The sequence below is a fragment of the Notamacropus eugenii genome, chromosome 5 (genome assembly GCF_028372415.1).
Source record: "Notamacropus eugenii isolate mMacEug1 chromosome 5, mMacEug1.pri_v2, whole genome shotgun sequence".
Lineage (NCBI taxonomy): Eukaryota > Metazoa > Chordata > Mammalia > Diprotodontia > Macropodidae > Notamacropus > Notamacropus eugenii.
Window position 1 is genome coordinate 50,813,843 of NC_092876.1, and position 19,878 is coordinate 50,833,720.

The 19,878-nt window shown below is 43.8% G+C and overlaps 1 protein-coding gene across 1 annotated transcript in view; it reads left to right on the forward strand.

Annotated features, from left to right (window-relative positions):
* The first annotated feature begins 2,353 nt into the window (after positions 1-2,353).
* The window catches only part of DISP3 (dispatched RND transporter family member 3), a 43,521-nt gene continuing 25,996 nt past the window's right edge, over positions 2,354-19,878 (forward strand). Inside the window, exons 1-6 of the mRNA XM_072608857.1 lie at positions 2,354-3,416; positions 4,883-5,102; positions 9,540-9,676; positions 16,911-17,045; positions 17,377-17,537; positions 18,435-18,574. Of these exons, the coding sequence (XP_072464958.1) occupies positions 2,354-3,416; positions 4,883-5,102; positions 9,540-9,676; positions 16,911-17,045; positions 17,377-17,537; positions 18,435-18,574 (1,856 nt within the window). The remainder of the gene's footprint in view (positions 3,417-4,882; positions 5,103-9,539; positions 9,677-16,910; positions 17,046-17,376; positions 17,538-18,434; positions 18,575-19,878) is intronic.

Here is a 19,878-nt window from a genome sequence, read left to right on the forward strand (position 1 = left end):
TCCCCATCTTCTCCAAAATTCTCTTTAACCTTTCATGTGCTGTGTGTCCTCTCAGACTCTTCCACTCTCCCTATTCATGCTCTTTCTTTTCTCTATCCTCCTTTCAAGCTTTCTCTTCTCCTCCACTTCAGTCCTCACATTCTTGCTTTTTCTGTCTCCCCTCTTAAGTTCTTAATCTTTCTCTCTCCTTCTTAAGCCCTTTCTTCTTTTCTCTTACTCTCCCGGCACGCTCCTCATCAGCTGCCTCCTCTCCCTAGAAAGGGAACATCTAATTGAAATGAAGCACGCTGGAGAATTTTAATCGGAAAGTCAGCATTAATTAGTCAGGTCTGGTGTAATTAGCTTCCTCATCTCGATGCCTCACACTCTAACTCAATAATGGCTCATTTTCCTGCAAAAGGAGGCCAGGTTGGGTGGAGGAGAGCAAGGCCCTGGATGTCCAGTGATTCCTGGGTGGGCTCCGAATTAGCCCTGGAAAATTAGGGGGAATCCACTGTTTCTGATTTCTGTTCTCTCCTTTCTCACCCCTGGGGGGCCTGCCCAGTCATGCCCTCTTTTCTACCTTCCTGCCTGACTCTTAAAAGTAACTCCTAGGGCTGCTGGGGGATCAAAGAAGATCACAGAACCCGGAATTAGAAGAGGCATCAGAGATCCATCCAAGTGTAATCCCCTTGTTCTACAGTAAAGGCATAGACAGCAATCCCAGGAGGGATAAAGAGCTCATACACCAGATGATGGTCAGGGTCCAAGGCCATCTTGATAGGCAAGAACATTTGATTGAATCTAATAAGATAAAATGTAATAGGGATTTTTAAAAAATGTCTCACCCTTGGGTTCAAGGATTGAGCCTCACAAGTATAAGACAGCTGAGGTATAACAGTTTGATTGAGAAAGATCTTGGGATCTTGTTGAACACAAGCTCACTATGAGTCAAAAGTGAGATATGGAGACCAACAGATATGTGAGCATGGACCGAATTGAGAGGGCTAGCTTCTAGGAATAAGGAGACAATAGACCCACAGCGTGCTAGAAATGTTTAACAGTCCACAGTCAAAAAACAACGTGCATATGACACACTTTTATGGTTCATCTTCATTATCATTGCTTTTTCCATTACTTTCCTAATTCTGAACAATGACCACAACACTAAACCAAACTCGGGTTTGTAGCATTTGCTGATTTCTAAGGTGTACAGGGCTCCACAGAGAACCTCTGAGCTGGTCCCAACACTCCTCTCATCCTATTGTAGTCTGCCCTCGTCAAACTGTATTCAGAGTTCTGTGTTCAGTGTTGAAAAGCACCCAGAGGAGGTCACTCACGATCTCAGTGAAGGCCTTGCATTAATGCCATGGGAGGATTGTGCAAAGAAACTGGGGATATTTAGCCTTGAGAAGAAAGACTTGGGGAGATCATGCTGACTGTCCTCAGGGCTATTATGTAGAAGGTCTTTGCTTGACCCTGGAGGGCAGAACCAGGAGCTAGGAGAAGTTGCAAAGAGGACAGTTTAGAAAAAACTTCCTAATAATTAGACCAGTGTAGAAGTAGAATGATGGGGCAACTGGGGGCTCCATAGAGTGCCACAAAGACTCATCTTTGTGAGTTCAAATCTTACCTGTGTGACCCTGGACTAGTCATTTAGCCCTGTTTCCCTCAGTTTCCTCATCTGTAAAATGTCCTGGAGAAGGAAATGGCAAACCACTCCAGTATCTCTGCCAAGAAAACCCCAGATGGGATCAAAGAGTCAGGCACAATTGAATAACATGTTGAAGTAAAACAAGTGGTTCATATATAGAAGAGCCCTCATTCCCTCTCCCTGAAGTTCTTCAGTCAGAGCCTGGATAACCTCTCATGAGGTAGGCTACAGTGGGGATTCTTGTTTGGTCATGGGGTGGACTAGATCTCCCCTAAGGTCTCTCCCAACTCTGACATCCCAGACTTACGGATAACAGACTTGAGATTCAAATTCAGATACTTTGACTTCAGATCCACTTTTGACTCCGTTTACTATCTCATAGTCATTCAGAGTTGGCAAAGCACTTTGGGCAAAGAAAGATATTTAAGGAATTGGGATTTAAGAATCCTGGAGTCATGGATTTAGAGGTGGAAGGGATCTTAGAGATGGCCAGGTCCAACCTCCTCATTTTACAGATGAGGAAAGTGGAGCTCAGAGAGATTTCAGTTTGCCCAGGTTCGCACAGCTAGTAAATGTATTCTTATTGTATTTTGGGAGTGTGTGAAAGGGCAGTGTCCAGTGTCCAGGGAAGATGGCAGAGGCTTTGATGTCTACTTAGGTGATCAGCTTCTGGTCCCAATTCTTGAGCCCTACTGACCTCTTGTCTTTTTTGCACAGACCATGGACATGGAGGATGACCCCCTGCTGCAGGAGGCTTGGCTAGATGAGGAAGAAGAGGGAGCAGAAGGAGAGACCCCTGTGGGATCCCAGAAGCAAGAGCCAGGCCCTGGGATGAGGAGGCAATGTTGCTGGAGCTCCAGGATGCCACACACTTTGGCTCCTGCCTCTGGATTCTGGAACACCTTAGGATGGGTTTTCACCAACCCGTACTGTGCAGGGCTTGTCCTATTCCTTGGTTGTGCTATCCCAACAGCGCTAGCAGCCCTCATGTTTCTGCATTACCCAGCCCTGGACATTGATATCTCGTACAATGCCTTTGAGATTCGCAACCATGAAGCATCCCAACGCTTTGATGCCCTGGCCCTGGCCCTCAAGTCTCAGTTTGGTTCCTGGGGACGCAATCGGCGTGACTTGGCTGACTTCACTTCTGAGACCCTTCAGCGACTCATCTCAGAGCAGCTGCAGCAACTACACCTTGGAAACAGCTCCCGGCCTTCTGCCCGCCTCCGGAGGGCTATCCCTATGTCCCATCCCACTGGACGCCAAGTATGGCAGGAGAGCCTGGTGGCCAGTTGGAACACACGCCCCCAGCAGGAAGCTGCTGCCAATCAGAGTGAATGCCACCAGTGTGACACTCCAGGCTCCATGAGATTTGGGCCTGAGCAAAGTCAGCATCCTGATTCTCCACCCTTGCCCAATCAGAGCGGGAGACTCCGGAGGGGCACCTCTCACTGGGATTACTCTCGGGCATATGTGAGTGCCAATACCCAAACCCATGCTCACTGGCGCATTGAGCTCATCTTCCTGGCCCGGGGTGATACAGAGAGGAACATCTTTACCACGGAGCGGCTGGTCACCATCCATGAGATCGAAAGGAAGATCATGGACCATCCGGGCTTCCGGGAGTTCTGCTGGAAGCCTCATGAAGTCCTCAAGGATCTGCCTCTGGGCTCCTACTCTTACTGTTCTCCACCCAGCTCTCTAATGACCTACTTTTTCCCCACAGAGAGGGGGGGCAAGATTTACTATGATGGGATGGGCCAAGACTTAGCTGACATTCGGGGTGAGGAATCTTTTAAGGTGTGGAAATCAGGAAGGGATTGAGTCAGAGCTTGGGAGGGAGCTGTAGGAAGTGCCAGAGATGGTACATGGAAGCTAAAGGGATAGGGAAAGGAGCTGAAGGGGAAGGAGTTCTTGTTTGTCCTTCACTTGGGAAGAGGACCATAACATCAGGAAACTTCAAGTGAATTGAATTTAAGTAGGGAGGGCTGTGCAAAGTCACCAGCCTCACTTTCTCCTCTGGAGCCAACTGGGGAAAAGAGTAGAGATGGAGGAAAAACTAAGAGGAAGACTAGAGGTGGGGTTTGGGTATTGGAGTCTGAAGCCTCAGGGGAATAAATACTGGCTCTTAACCGAAGAAACATTTTGTGAGGTTGATGTTAATGGACCGAGAGTTCATCTGTGTAGGGATCTCCCTCAGGGTGAGACACTTACTCTACCCATGCAGGTCAACACCTTTTCTGCAATTTAGAAGCTTAGAAAGTGCCCTGAGATGCTAAGCAGTTAAGTGACTCGCCCAGAGTCACACAATCAGTATATGTCCAAGTTAGATGAAGCGATTTGTCCAAAGTCACAGGGCAGTAAGTCCCAAGAGCCAAGATTTCAGCCCAGTCACTTTTCCTCCAAATCCAGTGCAGTCTTTGACTTTAAAAAAGGGAGGAAAGCTAGATGAGAAATCTCTAGGGAGTCTTCTCATTCTAAGTGCTGTGAATACATGGAGGGAAGCTCAGGCTGTTTTGGAACCTCCCTGGTCTTTGGAGGTAACATCTTAAAGGGCTGAGCAACCTCAAACCACACCTCTATGGGGAGAGAAGGGGGAGAGAGAGAGGGAGGAGGAAGAAGAGGAGGAAGAGAGAGAGGAGGAAAGACAGAAGAAGGAGAAGGGGAAGAAGAAAAGAAGAAAGACAAGAGAGACACAGAGAAAGATACAGAGAGAGGGGGTGGTGAGGAGAGTTGGGGACTTGAAGGGACCACTAGACTAAATCAATGTCTGAGATGAGAAAAAGGGTGGCTAGTAATTGTGTAACCTTGGACAAGTCACCTCCCACCTGAATCTGAATTTTCTCCCCTACACAATGAAGGGGCTGGGCTGGACAATCTCTAAAGTACCTTAAGTCCCTTCAGCTCTAGAATGAATGCCCCACAGAGAAGATGAAGGGAACCACAGGACCAATGTCAGTTTGGTCCCTGGTGCAGCCAGGGCAGAGAGAAGGTCATAGGATCATAGATGCAGAGCCAGGAGGCTCCTCAGAGGTCATCTAGTTCAACCCTCAAATTTTACAGATGAGGAAACTGAGGCCCAGAGAGATTAAGTGAGGCACTAAAGGTCACACAGTGTGCACCAGAGGCAGGTCTTCTGACTCCAAAGTGAATGTTCTTAGCACCGTACTACAATCCTGAGTCAAGTCCAAAGGAGGAGGAGGAGGGCGGGGGCAAGTCCTAGTTTCACATGTCTCCCTGTCCCTGCAGGTTCCCTGGAGCTGGCCATGACTCACCCAGAATTCTACTGGTACGTGGATGAGGGTCTGTCGGCTGAGAACCTAAAGAGTTCCCTCCTCCGAAGTGAGATCCTGTTTGGAGCCCCTCTTCCCAATTACTATTCTGTGGAAGATCGCTGGGAGGAGCAGAGGACCAAATTTCAGAGCTTTGTGGTCACCTATGTGGCTATGTTGGCCAAGCAGTCTACCAGGTGAGAAATGGCAGCCTAGGGATCTGGGGGTGGGGGAGGGGGAAAGGATGTGGGGCTGCTGGGACACCAGAGGAGAGATTCTGGTCATTGGTATCATGTGCCATGGGTGAGGTTGATCTCACAAAATTGGTGAGCTGGAACAACCTCAGAGGTCATGAACCCTCACCTGAACATGAATGCCCTCTATATCATCACAGAAAAGTCTAGTGGGAGTGGGCTTGAGTACTACCTCCTGAGACAATCTGTTCCAGCTCTGCTAGTTAGGAGGTCCTTTCCATCTCTGTAACTCCCATCCACTGATCCCACCTTAATTTTACCTTAGGACCAAACAGAGCAATTCCAATCCCTTTTCAAATACATGAAGATAACCATCATAAACCATTCCCCAGCTCCCAAGTGTTTTCTCCAGGCTAGAATTCCCTAGTCTTCAGCTGGCTCATCTCGAAGTCCAGAGGAAGATGGAAGAAAAATACACTCTAGGGTCCAAGGCAAACACTCAGGGTGATTAGTTCAGTAAGCAGGAAAGTCACATTTTCACTGGAAGGTAAGCCACAGGAAAACTACAATGCCCCCAAGCAGGGGATGGGCAGCTCAGCACTGGCCAAGGAGCACTTCCCCAAGCACAAGGGGGGCACAGGAGATGGGTCATTGGGTTTGGAGTAAAAAGATTGGGATTAAACCCTGATACTTCCCTTTACTGTTGGCATGACCTTGGGCAAGTCATTTTCTGAAAAAAAGTTTGACCAGATGACCTCTAAGAAACCCTCCAGCTCTCAATCTTATAGTTCCATCCCCAAAGATGACAAAATGTACCTCCCTCCCTTCTTTGCAGAAGTGGGAGACTCTGGGTGTGGAACAAGGCATACGCTAGCCAATTTGATCCATGCATTGGCCAGTTTTTTGAACTTCTCTCCACTTCATCTTTTTTATTCTTGTTGCAAGATATGGCTAACTGGGCAGGGGAGGGAGGATATTTGGAAAGAAGATGGTATTAAAAACAAGCTACATCAATTAAAATGAAAAAACAACGAAGAAAGAAATAGGAAAAAGTACCAATAGCTTACATTTCTACAATACTTTTTGGCTTGCAAAACCTCTTCCTCAGAGGAGCCATGTGAGGTAGGCAGCAAGAGTATTCTTATATCCATTTGATAGATGGAGAAACTAAGACTCATGCAGGAAGGTTTTAAAGCCTCAGAGTATAGTGGGAAAGGACCCCTTTGATTAAATGGTGCACAGCAGAAAGCAGCATCCAGAGCCTCCCTTTAAGAAGAATGCAGCAGGCCAGTCATCTCTTCATGTCCCATTCAGCCATCCTTTTTTGGATTTCTCAGTCAGGCTCCCAATCCCCCTTCACCTTCCCTTTTTGTGTTGTGTTCCCCCATGAGATCACAAGTTTTTTGAGAGCAAGGATTGTCTTTTTCCCTGTCCCTCCTACCTCCCCAAAAACAGGGCAGATGCAAAAGAATCAAGAATAAGTGAAGATGGTGGGGATGAAGAAGAGATGGTCAATGAAGAATGGGTTAGATCATAGGACTAGAGGTCTGGAGCTGGATCTCAGAGGTCATCCAGTTCAACCCTCTTTTACTTTATAGATGGGGGGACAGAGGGCCAGAGAGATCAAAATGTGTGAGGTCATCTGGGTAGCAGGTGACACTTGAATCAATTCTTGCGTCCCCAAATCCATTGGTCTTTCCATTGGACCACATGGGTGATCCCTTCTATTTTATCAACTCTAACAGACCTAAAGAGGGAGGGAGTATATTGGGTGGGGTGATGGTATTACCAATGCTTAGCACAGTACCTGGTATATAATATGAACTTTAAAAATGTTTATTGACTGACAGAAAAAGGAGACAACAAAGATCCTTTGACCCCACTCTCACCCCCACCACAAATATCTGCTTTCTTTAGGCTCCCTGGCATAAGCTCCGTTGCCTTCCCGGGAGTAGGGCTTCCTTCTGTCTCTGAGTAACCCCAAGATGGTCCCAGGGATGGAAGTTTCAGGAAAGGAACCCTCAGCCTAGGCTAAAGCTGGCATGATGGAATGAATGAATGGATAAGCATGGTGGATTACTGTTGTGTGCTTTAATTATCCAGGCAGACCTCCTCTGGGACTGGTAAATCACATAGTGAAGGCCCCAGATGGGCCCAGGCCAGGCCCCTGTCATTCCCTCTTAGAACCAACAATGATTAAGATTCCAGGTAGAATTGACCGTGGAGGTTGCTGGATTGTTTACAGATACAAGAACTCCATTAATGTCCATCCAGAGGCAATGGGGGCCAGGGAGGATGATTTACTGGGTCTTCTCCCTCCTCCTTCTCTCTTTCCCCTTCACTTTTTTCCTAGAGTTTCTAGGATTGCTCAGAAATGCCTCTTGAGAAAAATGAGATGACCTCATGCCACCTCATATCCTCCCTCCCTCTTCAGGGCTATTAGAAGCAATAAGCTGGAAGGGATGGCCCATGTGGCCCAATGGATTTGGGGGTCACAAGACTTGAGTTTGAATCCCACCTGCTAGCCCATTCCCTTACCTCGTTGACCTCCTCCTCTTCCTCACCTCTACCATTTTCACTTAAACTATGTTCAATAATTCTGCATCTGTCCTGTTATTGGGAGGCAGGAATAATAGTAGAAAGACTGTTTGCTTTAGAGTGATCGATCCAAGGTTCAAAGTCCAGCTGTGCTTTTTCCCTCTCTGGGCCTCAGTTTCCTCATCTGTAAAATGACAGGGTTGGACTAACTGATCTTTAAGGTACTTGCAGCTCTAAACCCAGAATCCCAGAAGTACATAACCCCTGGAGGACAAGGATCGTTTTGTTTTATTTTTCCTTATATACCCTTGAATAGGAACTTGCACATTGTAAACAGTTAATACGTCCTTGTTGGTTGGTGGAATGAGTGAATGACCCGCTGACCCCCATCACCAGGATGGTACATACATAAAGAAGCATTATCATGAGACAAAGCGGCCAAGGTCCTCTGCTCCCTCTCCCAAAGGTCCAAAGGGTATAAGTACCCCCACAGGCCATTACCCTGACATGGAGCACTAGGCCCATTGGTATTGGGGGGAACACCTGTCTATGGTTTTCTGGGGTGTGCCCACCTCTATATCTGAAATGTTCATCTACCTCACTCTCCTGACTGGTGGAAAATTATAGTCAATTCTTCATATTTTGTGCTAATGTAGGAAAGCAGTGACCTGAGTGATTCAAAATTTCATTCATTCACCAAATACCAGTTAAGCACCTATTATATACAAGGGTTTGCACTAGGCACTATGGAGATATAAAAATAAACATGCCAAGACCCCTGCTTCAATGAGCTTACACTGTAGTGTGGGGAAACCAGACATACGCAACTAAGTATGATACGAGGTAGTATGTGATGAGGGTAAAGGTGAGCTCAGATAAAGAGACCTGAGAGAGTAAAGGCAGGAGAGATGACTTCCAGTGAGGATGACCAGGGAAGAGGCAGTCCCTGAGTAAGCCCTGGAGGAAGGGAAAGTTGTTAACAGGCAAAAAGATGTGGAAGGAGAGTCCATTCCAGATATGGGATCAGCCTAGACAAATCCACCAAGTTTGCTAGTCTTTTGAAATGCACTGCATTTTTGTTGTTAAGGTGGTTTAAGCTAGCTTGTAGTGTAAAAGTCAGAAGTAAATGTCCCATGGGGGATTCAGTTTGGAAGGAAAAGTTTGTCATGGGTAAATCATGAAGTATGTAAGGGAGAGATGAATGCCCAGTCTAAATATGCTGCAAGGGCTCACCCCACAAATGAAAGGAAGGAAGAAAGGAAAGAAAGGAGGAGGGAGAAGGTAGGAGGGAAAGAGGGAGGGAAAGAAGGAAAGGAGGAAGGAAGGAGAGAAGACTGGAAGGAGGGAGGGAAAGGTGGAAGGAAGGAATGAGGGAAGGAGGAAGGAAGAAAGAAAATTAGGAAGAAAGGAGGGAGGGAAAGAGGAAGAAAAGAAGGAAGGAAAGAAGAAAGGAAGGGAGGGAGGGCATTCATTAAGCATTTACTGTGTGCCAAGCATTGTCCTCAGCTCTAAATATATCAGTAAAAAAGTGGAAACAGTGTCTGATCTTGAGGAGACTGCATTCTAAAAGTAGAGATAACATGCATGGGGCAGGGGGCCAAGGAGGGGCACTTTAGACTGAAAGTTCTAGAGATGGTGAATGGAGCTGTTAGGGAGAAGATTGGCACACCTTTTCCGGGAACAATGGCAGTATTCATTTGATTATAATTCCAGAACTGGGAAGGAAGAGGAACGAGGGGCTGGAAGAGAGGGAAGAGGGAGGTATGGGGTGGTTATGGCTAGTGAGAAAAATGGAAGTGGTTCTCTGATTCTCTGTGATGTAAGATAACTGAGCAAGCTCTTCCATGTAATGATGCTCAATTCCAGGTTCTGCTTCCTCAACATCTTCTTTTCTCCCTCCAGTAAAGTCCAAGTCCTATATGGAGGCACAGATCTCTTTGACTATGAGGTACGAAGGACATTCAACAATGACATGCTCCTGGCCTTCATCAGCAGCAGCTGCATTGCTGCCCTGGTCTACATCCTCACCTCCTGCTCAGGTAGGATTCACATCCACCCACTTTCCCAGACAGGCCTTACCTTCTACCATCTGGTCCCAGGTGACAAAACATCCCATTTGGTTTACAAAGTTCACTTGCCTCTGGATGAAACCTTTTTTCATCAGCACAACTGAAATGGGTCAAATAATTGAGCCAGCAGTATGACATGGTAGATAGAATATTGAGTTTAAAGTCAGGAAATTCTGAGTTCCAGTCTCACCTTTGACATATACTAGCAAGTTACTTATTATAGCCTCTGTTTCCTCATCTGTCAAATAAAAATAATAATAACGTCTACTGCAGAAGCTTGAGCATCAAACTAGATAGTGTATTTAAGTCATTATTATTATGAATGATAAATAAATAATGAAATAAAATAATAAATAAAAAAATTATATATAGATTACATCTCCAATGGGGACTCCAACAGGGAAGAATGTGTTTGTTCCCTATGGTTTTTTCAAACATTAAGAGAACCAAGATGTAATAGTAAAAAGGGTATTTGACTTGGAGCAGACTGAAGTTCCAATTCCAGATTCACCGGCCCTTTCCCAGCTGTGACCACTATCTCTCTGAATCTCAAATTCCTCATTTGTAAAATACAGATGATCATGCTGGTATTACCTACTTCACAGAGGTGCAAGAAAGTGCTTCACAAATCTTAAAGTACTTTAGAAATGTGAGTTATTTTAGAAATTTCCCCCTTGCATCTCCCTCCTGCCCAAGTCCCTCGTGTTTGCAGAGCCTCTGTAAAATAAGGCGGTTCTTTCCAGCTCTAAAATTCATCCATCTTATGTTTTTTTTTTAAAGTAAGGATCTTTCCAACTCTTACGGTCTATGACTACATGGTTCCTTCTAGCTCTGCCATTCTGCATTCTAAGTTCTTTTTCAGCTTTGATATTCTATGCTCTAAGTCCCCTTCAGGCCCTGATATTCCATGTCCTAAAAAATGAAACGTTCCAGCTCTGGCAGATTCTGTAACTCGTTGGTGTCTAAGGTACTTTCCAGTTCTAAATTTCTGATCTCCAGGCCTTTGGTCCTATTTCCATCTCTCCGTCCCCACCACTGGCCCTTGTTGATCTGATATACTGTTGTTCAGTCATGGCCAACTCTTTGTGAGCCTCTTTGCACACCAATACTGTCCATGGGGTTTTCTTGGCAAAGATGCTGGAGTAGTTTGCCAGTTCCTTCTCCCGTGGATTAAGGCAAACAAGTTAAATGATTTGCCCAAGGTCAAATAGCTAGTAAATATCTGAGGCAGGATTTGAACTCAGGTCTTTCTGACTCCAGGCCCAACACTCTATCCACTGAGCCATCTGTGATATGATATAATATTTGTCTATTCCATTCCCCATATCACTTTCCAGGAACTGTCCTTTATCTACTTTGGGGTTATTCATTGTGTGGATTGTCTGTAGATAGTTATCTACCCTGGAACTTTCTCCAGCTCCCCACCTGTCTAGGGACCTGGTATACTACAATTTAACTGCAGCCCAAATCAGACATAATTATCTGCAAACTTAGTGGATACCTCCATTGAGAAGCTTCACACTATACAGGAAAGTCGTAGGGAGATCTGGATTTGAATCCAGGGACTGACATTTACCAACTCTACAACCTGAGTACATTATTTAGCTCTAGTATCCTCTTCCAAAAAAATGGATAAAATATTGGTACTACCTACTTGAGAAGAAAGTGCTTTGCGATATTATATAGCAGTTAAGGTTTGTAGAGCATTGTCTTCAAAACTTTGATGACGACAGTGATGATGATGCCAATATTGATAGATACCGTTTGTTTAGAGCTTACTGTGTGCCAGGTACCATGCTAAGCACTTTACAATTACTATCTCATTTGATCACCATAACAACCCTGGGAGGTAGGTACTACTATTATTTCCATTTTACAGTTAAGGAAATTCAGGCAAACAGAAGTTAAGTGACTTGCCCAAGGTCACACAATTAGTAAGTGTTTAAACCTGATTTGAACTCAGGTCTTCCTGACTTTAGGTCCAGTGTTCTATCCATTGTGCCACCTAGATGCCAACTCAATCATAGTGTTCTAAAAATAGGAATTTTTATTATTACATTATGATGATATGTCATAATGTAATATGTAATATGTCAAAATGTCATAATTATTATAGATTATAGATATAATTAATATAGATGAGTGGCACCATGGCATAGTATATAGAGATTTGACCTTGTAGTCAACAGGACCTGGGTTCAGTCCAATGTTTGACACATATTAACAAGTCACTTAATCTCTCAGCCCCAGGCCACTCTCTAAGGGTAAAAGAACAGTTCATCCATATTACTCATCAGAAGTTCTCTATACCAGTGAAGTGATGGGTCTGGACCAAGTTATAATATGGATGATGATGATAATAAAGCTAATGATAAAAGTATTCTAACAAAAACCCCTACAGTACTAACAAAACACAGGGCTCATCAACCTAAGGCAGCTATTAAAAAATAAGCACTTCCTTGCTAAAGAGGAGAAAGGATTGATAGTCACTCAGAGCACATGATAAATAGATTTTTAAAAAATCAAACAAACAAGCCTACTGAAACACTTGTGGAGCAGGCAGCTATCTCTTCACCAAGCAATTGTGAAGACTGATAAAAGGTACACACCATTGGATTTGTCAGATGTAACCAAAAGCAGCTCACCTGCAGATGGAGACTGCAAAATGGCTAAGATCCAAGAGTGGATTCAACAGGCCATCCATGGGTGACATCTGCATGAACTCAGTCAACAATATGTCACCAAAGAAGTGTGTAGCAAATGACTGAGTCACACGGATTTGTTTGTGGAAATAGAGCAGCTTATGATAGCAATTCAGGAACAGTCCATTGCCGATAGAAATTACAGGAATGTCCCTCAGAAGCATACTGATCGGGCATCCTGATCAATGTAGATTGATGCAATTGATGCAAGGAAACAATAGAAACTGCAACGCATCACGAAGGCTGTAAAAATTTAGCACCTACCAAAAACCTTGCAAGGCATGAATAGGTGCCTAGAATTATAAAACAAAAGCTCAATATCTTTCACAGACAAACAGATGACAAAGCCTTGTACTATAAATATAAGCCTCAAAATAGCTTTAATTCAGCCACTAAACAGAACTCAGCCAATAAACAGAACTGGAACTGTGCCATTATCACAGACTGATATGTTGCCCCCAATCACCCAGATAGAACATCGATCCATTAAAACTTAAGCAGCACTTTTAATAGATGTGCCATACCAAATTCTCATAATATCCAAGGTACTTATAGTGAAAAGTTTTTAAAAAAATGTAGAAGCCTGGCAGAAGAAATCGGAACCTTTGGGGAACAGGATGAGTGCATGTCATGTTGATGATCCTGCCTGATATTAAGGATGTGTTCAGGAAGCCTATAGAGATGGGCTGACAGAGCAAAGCCAAGATGACAGTGTGAGAGGAAGGATTAGGACCTAGTTGTCTCCCTCCTCAACAAAGATCTAGAGAACTCAACTGACAGAAAGCCAAGAAGTCACAGTGAATTATTTGTTTTAAGTTTAATTAATTTATTTGTTTTCTGCTTTCAACAATCACTTCCATAAGTTTTTAATTCTCTTCCCCTCCCTCTGTCCTTGCTCCCCTAAACAGGATGAAATCTGATATGGGCTTTACACATACATTCTTATTAAATACATTTTCATATTAGTCACGTTGCATAGAAGAATTAAAATGAATGGAAGAAACTATGAGAGGAACCAAATCAAACCAAAACATAACACAAGAGAAAATAACCTACTTCATTTTGCATTCCAATTCCATAGTTCTTTCTCTGGATGTGGATAGCATTTTGCCTCATGAGTCCTTTGGGAAGGTTTTAGGTCCTTGAATTGCTGTGAAGGGCTAAGTCTATCAGAAATAGACTTCACACACTATGGCTGTTACTGTGTATAATGTTCTCCTGGTTCTGCTCATTTCACTCAGCATCAGTTCATATAAGTCTTTCCAGGATTTTCTGAAGTCTGACTGTTTGTCATTTCTTATAGCAGTGAATTATATTTTTCAGGCTAGTTCAGCTTAGGGAGACAGACACTGTCTACAGACACTGGAGATGGGGTTTGGCAGAGTGCACTATGGTGGAGAGCATTCCCTCACCCAGGGACTGAGAGAGGGCCAACAGGACACCAGAAAAAGAGCCCAGGGGATTTCTGAGCAATCATTGGGTGTAGGAACTGGTGCCAATAATAGTTCTGTTACCCACCACCCAGTTCCAGGTCACAAATCCAAGGTCGAGAAGAGTGGTCATGAATACTGTTCCCAGCAGCGTAATGATCAAGAAATAAGTTTTGGGAAGCATGTGATAGCTGTGTGGCTCTGATCCCAGAGAGCACAGCATCCTAGTCCAAAAGGAAACAAGAAATTCAGGAGCCTTGAGCCTGGAGAGCCTCCCAGAGGGCCAATAGTGACTGAGTCAAATAGCAGTTTGCTGAAACTCCCAACCAGAAACAAGCTGATGGGGTCAGGATTTGTAGAGCTCAGATCAGGAGAGCAGTGAACAGACCTGCTCTTGAACCTCCCCTTCCTCATTTTGGGAGTATTGAAAGTTCAAAGACCTCCAATACAAGCCATGAAGCAGCAATAGGACACAGGAGGACAGAAGCTCAGGACAAACACTTCCCTCACCACAGAAGGGTTCACAACCTACCATACAGTCAAGTTAAGAAGTAAGCTGGGAGAATGAACAAACAAGAAAGAACCTGACCATAAAGAGCTATTATGGAGACAGGGAAGCTCAAGACACAAACACAGAAGAGAATGACTCAAAAATATCTACCAGCAATGCCTCAAAGATAAGTGCAACTTGGACACAAGTCCAATAAAAATTCTAGGAGAGGTAAAGCAAGAATATAAAAAAGGAAGCAAAATGATTTTAAAAACCAAGTGAGAGCAGTTAAGGAAAAAATGGGGGAAAAGGTGAGAACTAGGGAAGAAAGATATTGAGGAAAATTAATGTCATGCAATATCATTTTATATTTAATATTAATCTGTGATATACCCTTTTCTGGCAAACCCCCATCTTTTATCCTAGCTCAAAAGAGATCTCTCCCAGCCTAAACTGACTGAGAAACATAATTATTTCCAGCCCTCAAGGCATCTGCCTGGGCAAGGACCATTGTTTTTGCTTATTCCATAAACAGAATCCAGCTTGAGCAGAAGCCCCCACTCAGGGAAATAACTCTTGTGTCTTTGCCACTCCTAATCAAAGTTTGGGGTGACATGGTTTAAGAATAGGGAGACCAAGTGTATGTAAGGTGGATTTCTTTTTAAAATACCAATTCCCAGGATTTGTGGCCATGATCAATCTATTAGTTCCCAGTCTTGTAGATTGTAAACAATGTCATCACACTTGGGTATCATATTATAATCTTAAGATAATATAAACAATTGAGTTAAGTTGTAAACAGCCTACTGCATGTTGGCTGTGCTGAGTCATCATGATATTGCTAAAGTTAATATAAACTTGTGAGGCTATTGCTGGCAAATTACCTTCTTTATCTGTTCCTCTTTAAATCAAGTGAGCACTGGTCAGTAAGTGGGGAACACATAAGCTAGAAAGCTGTGCATACCTCTAGCAGCCCCCACATTGAGGCTTAGGGGAAATGCACAAGCTGGAATGCTATGTGTCTTGACTGGCCCCCACTGAGACTTAGGGGATGCTGCAGGAGTTGGTGCTCCCATTATCAGCAACCTCTTTGAGAAGAATAAAACAGTTAATCCTTTATCATGTCTTCATTGCTATCTTTTCTGGTTGCTGAAATCAAGAGTGAATCTGCTAGAAGCTAGGAGTCCAAAAGCTTTTGTGCATACTAAAATCTGGTTAAGATGGTTTATAGTTTTCTAACCAAGATTGCTGGAGGCAGCTGTCTCTCATGGAGCAACTGGCATTCCTTATGTGTCAGAGGACGTGATCAGTCACATCTGTTAGCCAGTTTCCTTTTCTTAGCTGCAGATTGAGCTCAAGGATTAGCTCTGCACCCAAATAATAAGGAGGAGCTGAGAACCATTAACCTACCTCCTCATTAAAATGTCAACCAATCAGGATTGTTTTATGTTTGTCAGGAGTAGAGGGGTGGAGGAGTCTAAATGATGTACTGTCTGGCCAGTCAGAGCAAAGATACACTTTGGTATAAAAGATGCTGCTGGTCCTCACTCTGGGTCTTTGGCACAAATGGAGGCTAATCATAAAATCCCTTTGTTACAAGGTTGTATGCCCCTGCTAATAAAGGATATCTTGCTCAGAGAATTGTCTCAGTCTGCCCTTTGTTAAATTCCAGCTGCTACAATATGAAAAAATAATTAACAGCTTGGAAAAAAAAGGTACAAAATTTTACTGAAGTAAATAACTCTTTGAAAATTAGAATTGGCCAAATAGAAGCTAATGACTCCATGAAACATCAAGAAACTTTTTTTAAAAGTAAAAAAAACTGGAAAAAAAGAAGAAATGTGAAATATAAGAAAAATAACTGATTTGAAAAAAGAGATCAAAGAGAGATAATTTAAGAATCATTGCACTATCTGAAAATCATGAGTGGAGATGAGCTTACATCTCCAAACTGAATTACAGAAAGCAATCTTTTCTACACCTGTGCAATAGTCCATAGAACATATTTTTAGAAGAATGATAGCAAGATTGAGACTTGTTCTGGGGCTATTTCTATCTGAACCCCACCAAGAATTATGAGAAAAGATGGTAATACTAAAAATATATTGACTGCTATAGTCCAACTAAAATGGATGTGGGATTATTTGGGCTACCACTCTACTAGGGGAATAATCAATGGTTGTCTCTATTTCTCACATGCCTGGAAGTTTTCTAAACCTTATGTACTTGGGATCAGATCTCTGCAGATTATCATGTAAGATCTTTGGGAATTGAAGAGCCTTCAAAGGCCATCTAGTTCAACTCTCTTGTTTTACAGAGAAGGAAACTGGGGCTCAGAGACATGAAGTGATTGAGCCAAGCTACAGAGTTAATAAAGGCTGGCAAAGGGTGGAAGATTCTGATCCTGAAGGGTGACACGCTGGAGACAGCTCCATTTTCCAAATGATGTGTTTTATCTATTCCAGTCCTTATCTTTGATGCCTGTGAAAACATAATGTATTGAGGACTACCCCAGCAGCTAGTTCTCTTGTCTTTTCCCCAGAAGCCTCATTCCACCTGTTTCTCTCTGCCTTGTCATGCAGTGTTCCTGTCTTTCTTTGGGATTGCCAGCATTGGCTTGAGCTGCCTGGTTGCCTTGTTCCTCTACCACGTTGTTTTTGGAATCCAATACCTGGGCATCCTCAATGGAGTGGCTGCCTTTGTCATCGTGGGCATCGGTGAGTTGACTCAGGCTATTGTGGGTGATTTCACACCCCTCATACCTCTCATGGACTTATGGGTAGGAAATGGAGTGTCTGGTGGTGTCCTGTCCTTGCATCTTCATCAGAGAAAGGCAGTTAGGAATGTGCTGGATGAGTTAGGTGACTATGGGCACAGTGATAGGATCCCAATAATATGGTTAATGTATCCAATGTCCTAAGAGCCCAAGACTGGTCAGGGTGTAAGGATGATCTGATGTTCCCAGGCTTCCTGTCGACCAAGGCAAATGAGATGTTCCTTTTTCCAAAGTGCCTCTAATCCCTGCCTTGCCTGGGTTGCCTCCTCTAGGTGTGGATGATGTCTTTGTCTTCATTAACACCTACCGCCAGGCCACCCACCTGGAGGATCCACAGCTGCGCATGATCCACACCATCCAGACGGCGGGCAAAGCCACTTTCTTCACTTCCCTGACCACCGCCGCTGCCTATGCAGCCAACATCTTCTCCCAGGTGGGCGGCCTGTGCTCCCTGCTCAGAGAGACTCCTGCTCTAACCTGAGCATGCATAGACCCTCTCTGGTACTCTTAGGACCTACTTAGATCCTTGACTTCATTTCATTTGTCGGATGGCTTATCCATTGATCCTTGTCTAGACCTTCTGCTTCTCCATACCCATCTAGACCTCTCTACTAACTATAGGAGCCAATATTCCCACTGTTTAGTCTTTGAAGATTCTATTCCCCACCTTGCCTCTAGTTTCTATCAAATTGACCTTATCTCCCTTCCCTACTCTTGTCTCCCTAGATCCTTTTCTCACATTTCTTCTAGGGCTGGGGGTGTATGGGATACACTGGCATGAATGTTCAGCTCCATGTGCATGACTGATATCAGAATATAGTCAAGGTCACCTTTAACTAACATGATCTTAGGCTGCATCCAGAAAGGCAGAGCATCCAGGACTAGGGAGGTCATAGTCCCACTGTACTTAGCTCTGGTCAGAATATGTCTGGAACATTGAACTCAGTTTGGGGAGCCACATTTTATAAGGCACATGGACAAGTTCAAGAGGATCTAGAGTAGGTCACCAGCACCAACCCGATGAGGATCATTTGAAGGAATTATTTATGTTTGTCCTAGACGAGAGAAGAGGTGACTCTCTTCAAGTATCTGAAAGGCTCTTATGAGGATGGGGGATCAATTTCATTTTGCTTGGCTCTAGAGGGCAGAAAGAGGAGGAAGGGATGGAAGCTGTGGAGAAGCAGATTATACTTAACGTCAGGAAAAACTTCCTGGGGTTTAGAGCAGTTTGAAACAGGAATTGGCTACCCATCCTCTACCTAGGAGCAGGTTTGGGTGACAAGGTAGCCTCTCTCGGACCAAAGTCTAACTGCTCCCACTCTCATTGCAGATCCCAGCTGTTCATGACTTTGGCTTGTTCATGTCCCTCATTGTGTCCTGCTGTTGGCTGGCAGTGCTATTCACCATGCCTGCTGCTCTGGGAATCTGGAACCTCTACGTTGCCCCACTGGAGAGCTCTTGCCAGACGAGGTGAGTCCAGGATCCTGGTCAATAGCAACGATGAAAATTTAACAACAGTAATGATGATAATAAGAATGATAACTATTATAGAGTGCCTACTATGTGTCAGGTGCTATGCTAAGTGCTTCACAATTATTATATCATTTGGTCTTGTCATCTTTGGGAGATAGGTGCTATTATTATTCCCATTTTATAGGTGAGGAAAATGAGGCAAACAGAGTTCACACAACTAGAAGCGTCTGGGGCTATATTTGAACTCAAGTCTTCCTGACTCTAGACTTTGCACTCTCTGTGTGCACTATAATGCCCCCTAGATGTTTTCACATGTTCCCTTCCAGTCAAACTGGACTACTAGTTGTTCCCTGCCTCCATGCCTTTGTATAGGCAGCCTCTCATGATTAGAGTGCCCTTTCCACCTTGTAGAATCCCTAGATTTTTCAAAGCCCAGCTCAGGTGCCACTTCCTACATGTGACGTTTCCAGGGCTGTCCAGGTATTAGTTGCCTCTGCCTCTTGAAATGAATAACCTTGTATTACTTTGTTTTATATATTTATATTTTGTATTTATTTATAAATATCCATAAGATGTTGTATCATGCCCAGAAGAATGTAAGCTTTTTGAGGGCAGAGATTGTTTGATTTTAGTTTTGTATTCTCAGCACCTAGCATAGAGCCTCACGCAGACTAACCCCTAATAAATCTTAATGGTGTTGAAGGTGTAAGTACATCCCTCTCTCCAAACAATCAGAAGTCTTCTCGCCTTCTGATAGACTTGCTCCGACTCTGGCTATGTCTGGGCATTTGAATGGAACCTTTACAAAGCCCCAAGTACGTGCCTACCTTTATGTTCATCTGCCCTGGGGGGACATATACCCTGTCTGATCTTAGACATCAACAAATATTTGTTGAGCATACCCTGTGTGTTAGGGACTGTGCCAAGTGCTGGGGATACAAAGACAAAAACAAAACAGTCCCTGCCCTCATGGAACTTATAATCTAGCTTACAACTGCAACTGTGCAATTTACAACTTATAACTGTGCATTATTGCATACACACATATACATATACATTATACACACACACACACACACACACACACACACACACACCCAAAAAAATGACTAACCATAGTGCGTGCCTTCTGGGAATTTAGTCTAGTAGAAGAGTTTACAGTCTTACTTTATCCAACATTTATTTAATGAATGTTTAGAATAGAATCTTTTTGGAAACAGAGATTGCAATGAAGAAATAAAATTGTCCCTTTCTGCAGTACTGTACTGGAATAGGTTAGAGGAGTTGAGTGAAACAGATGG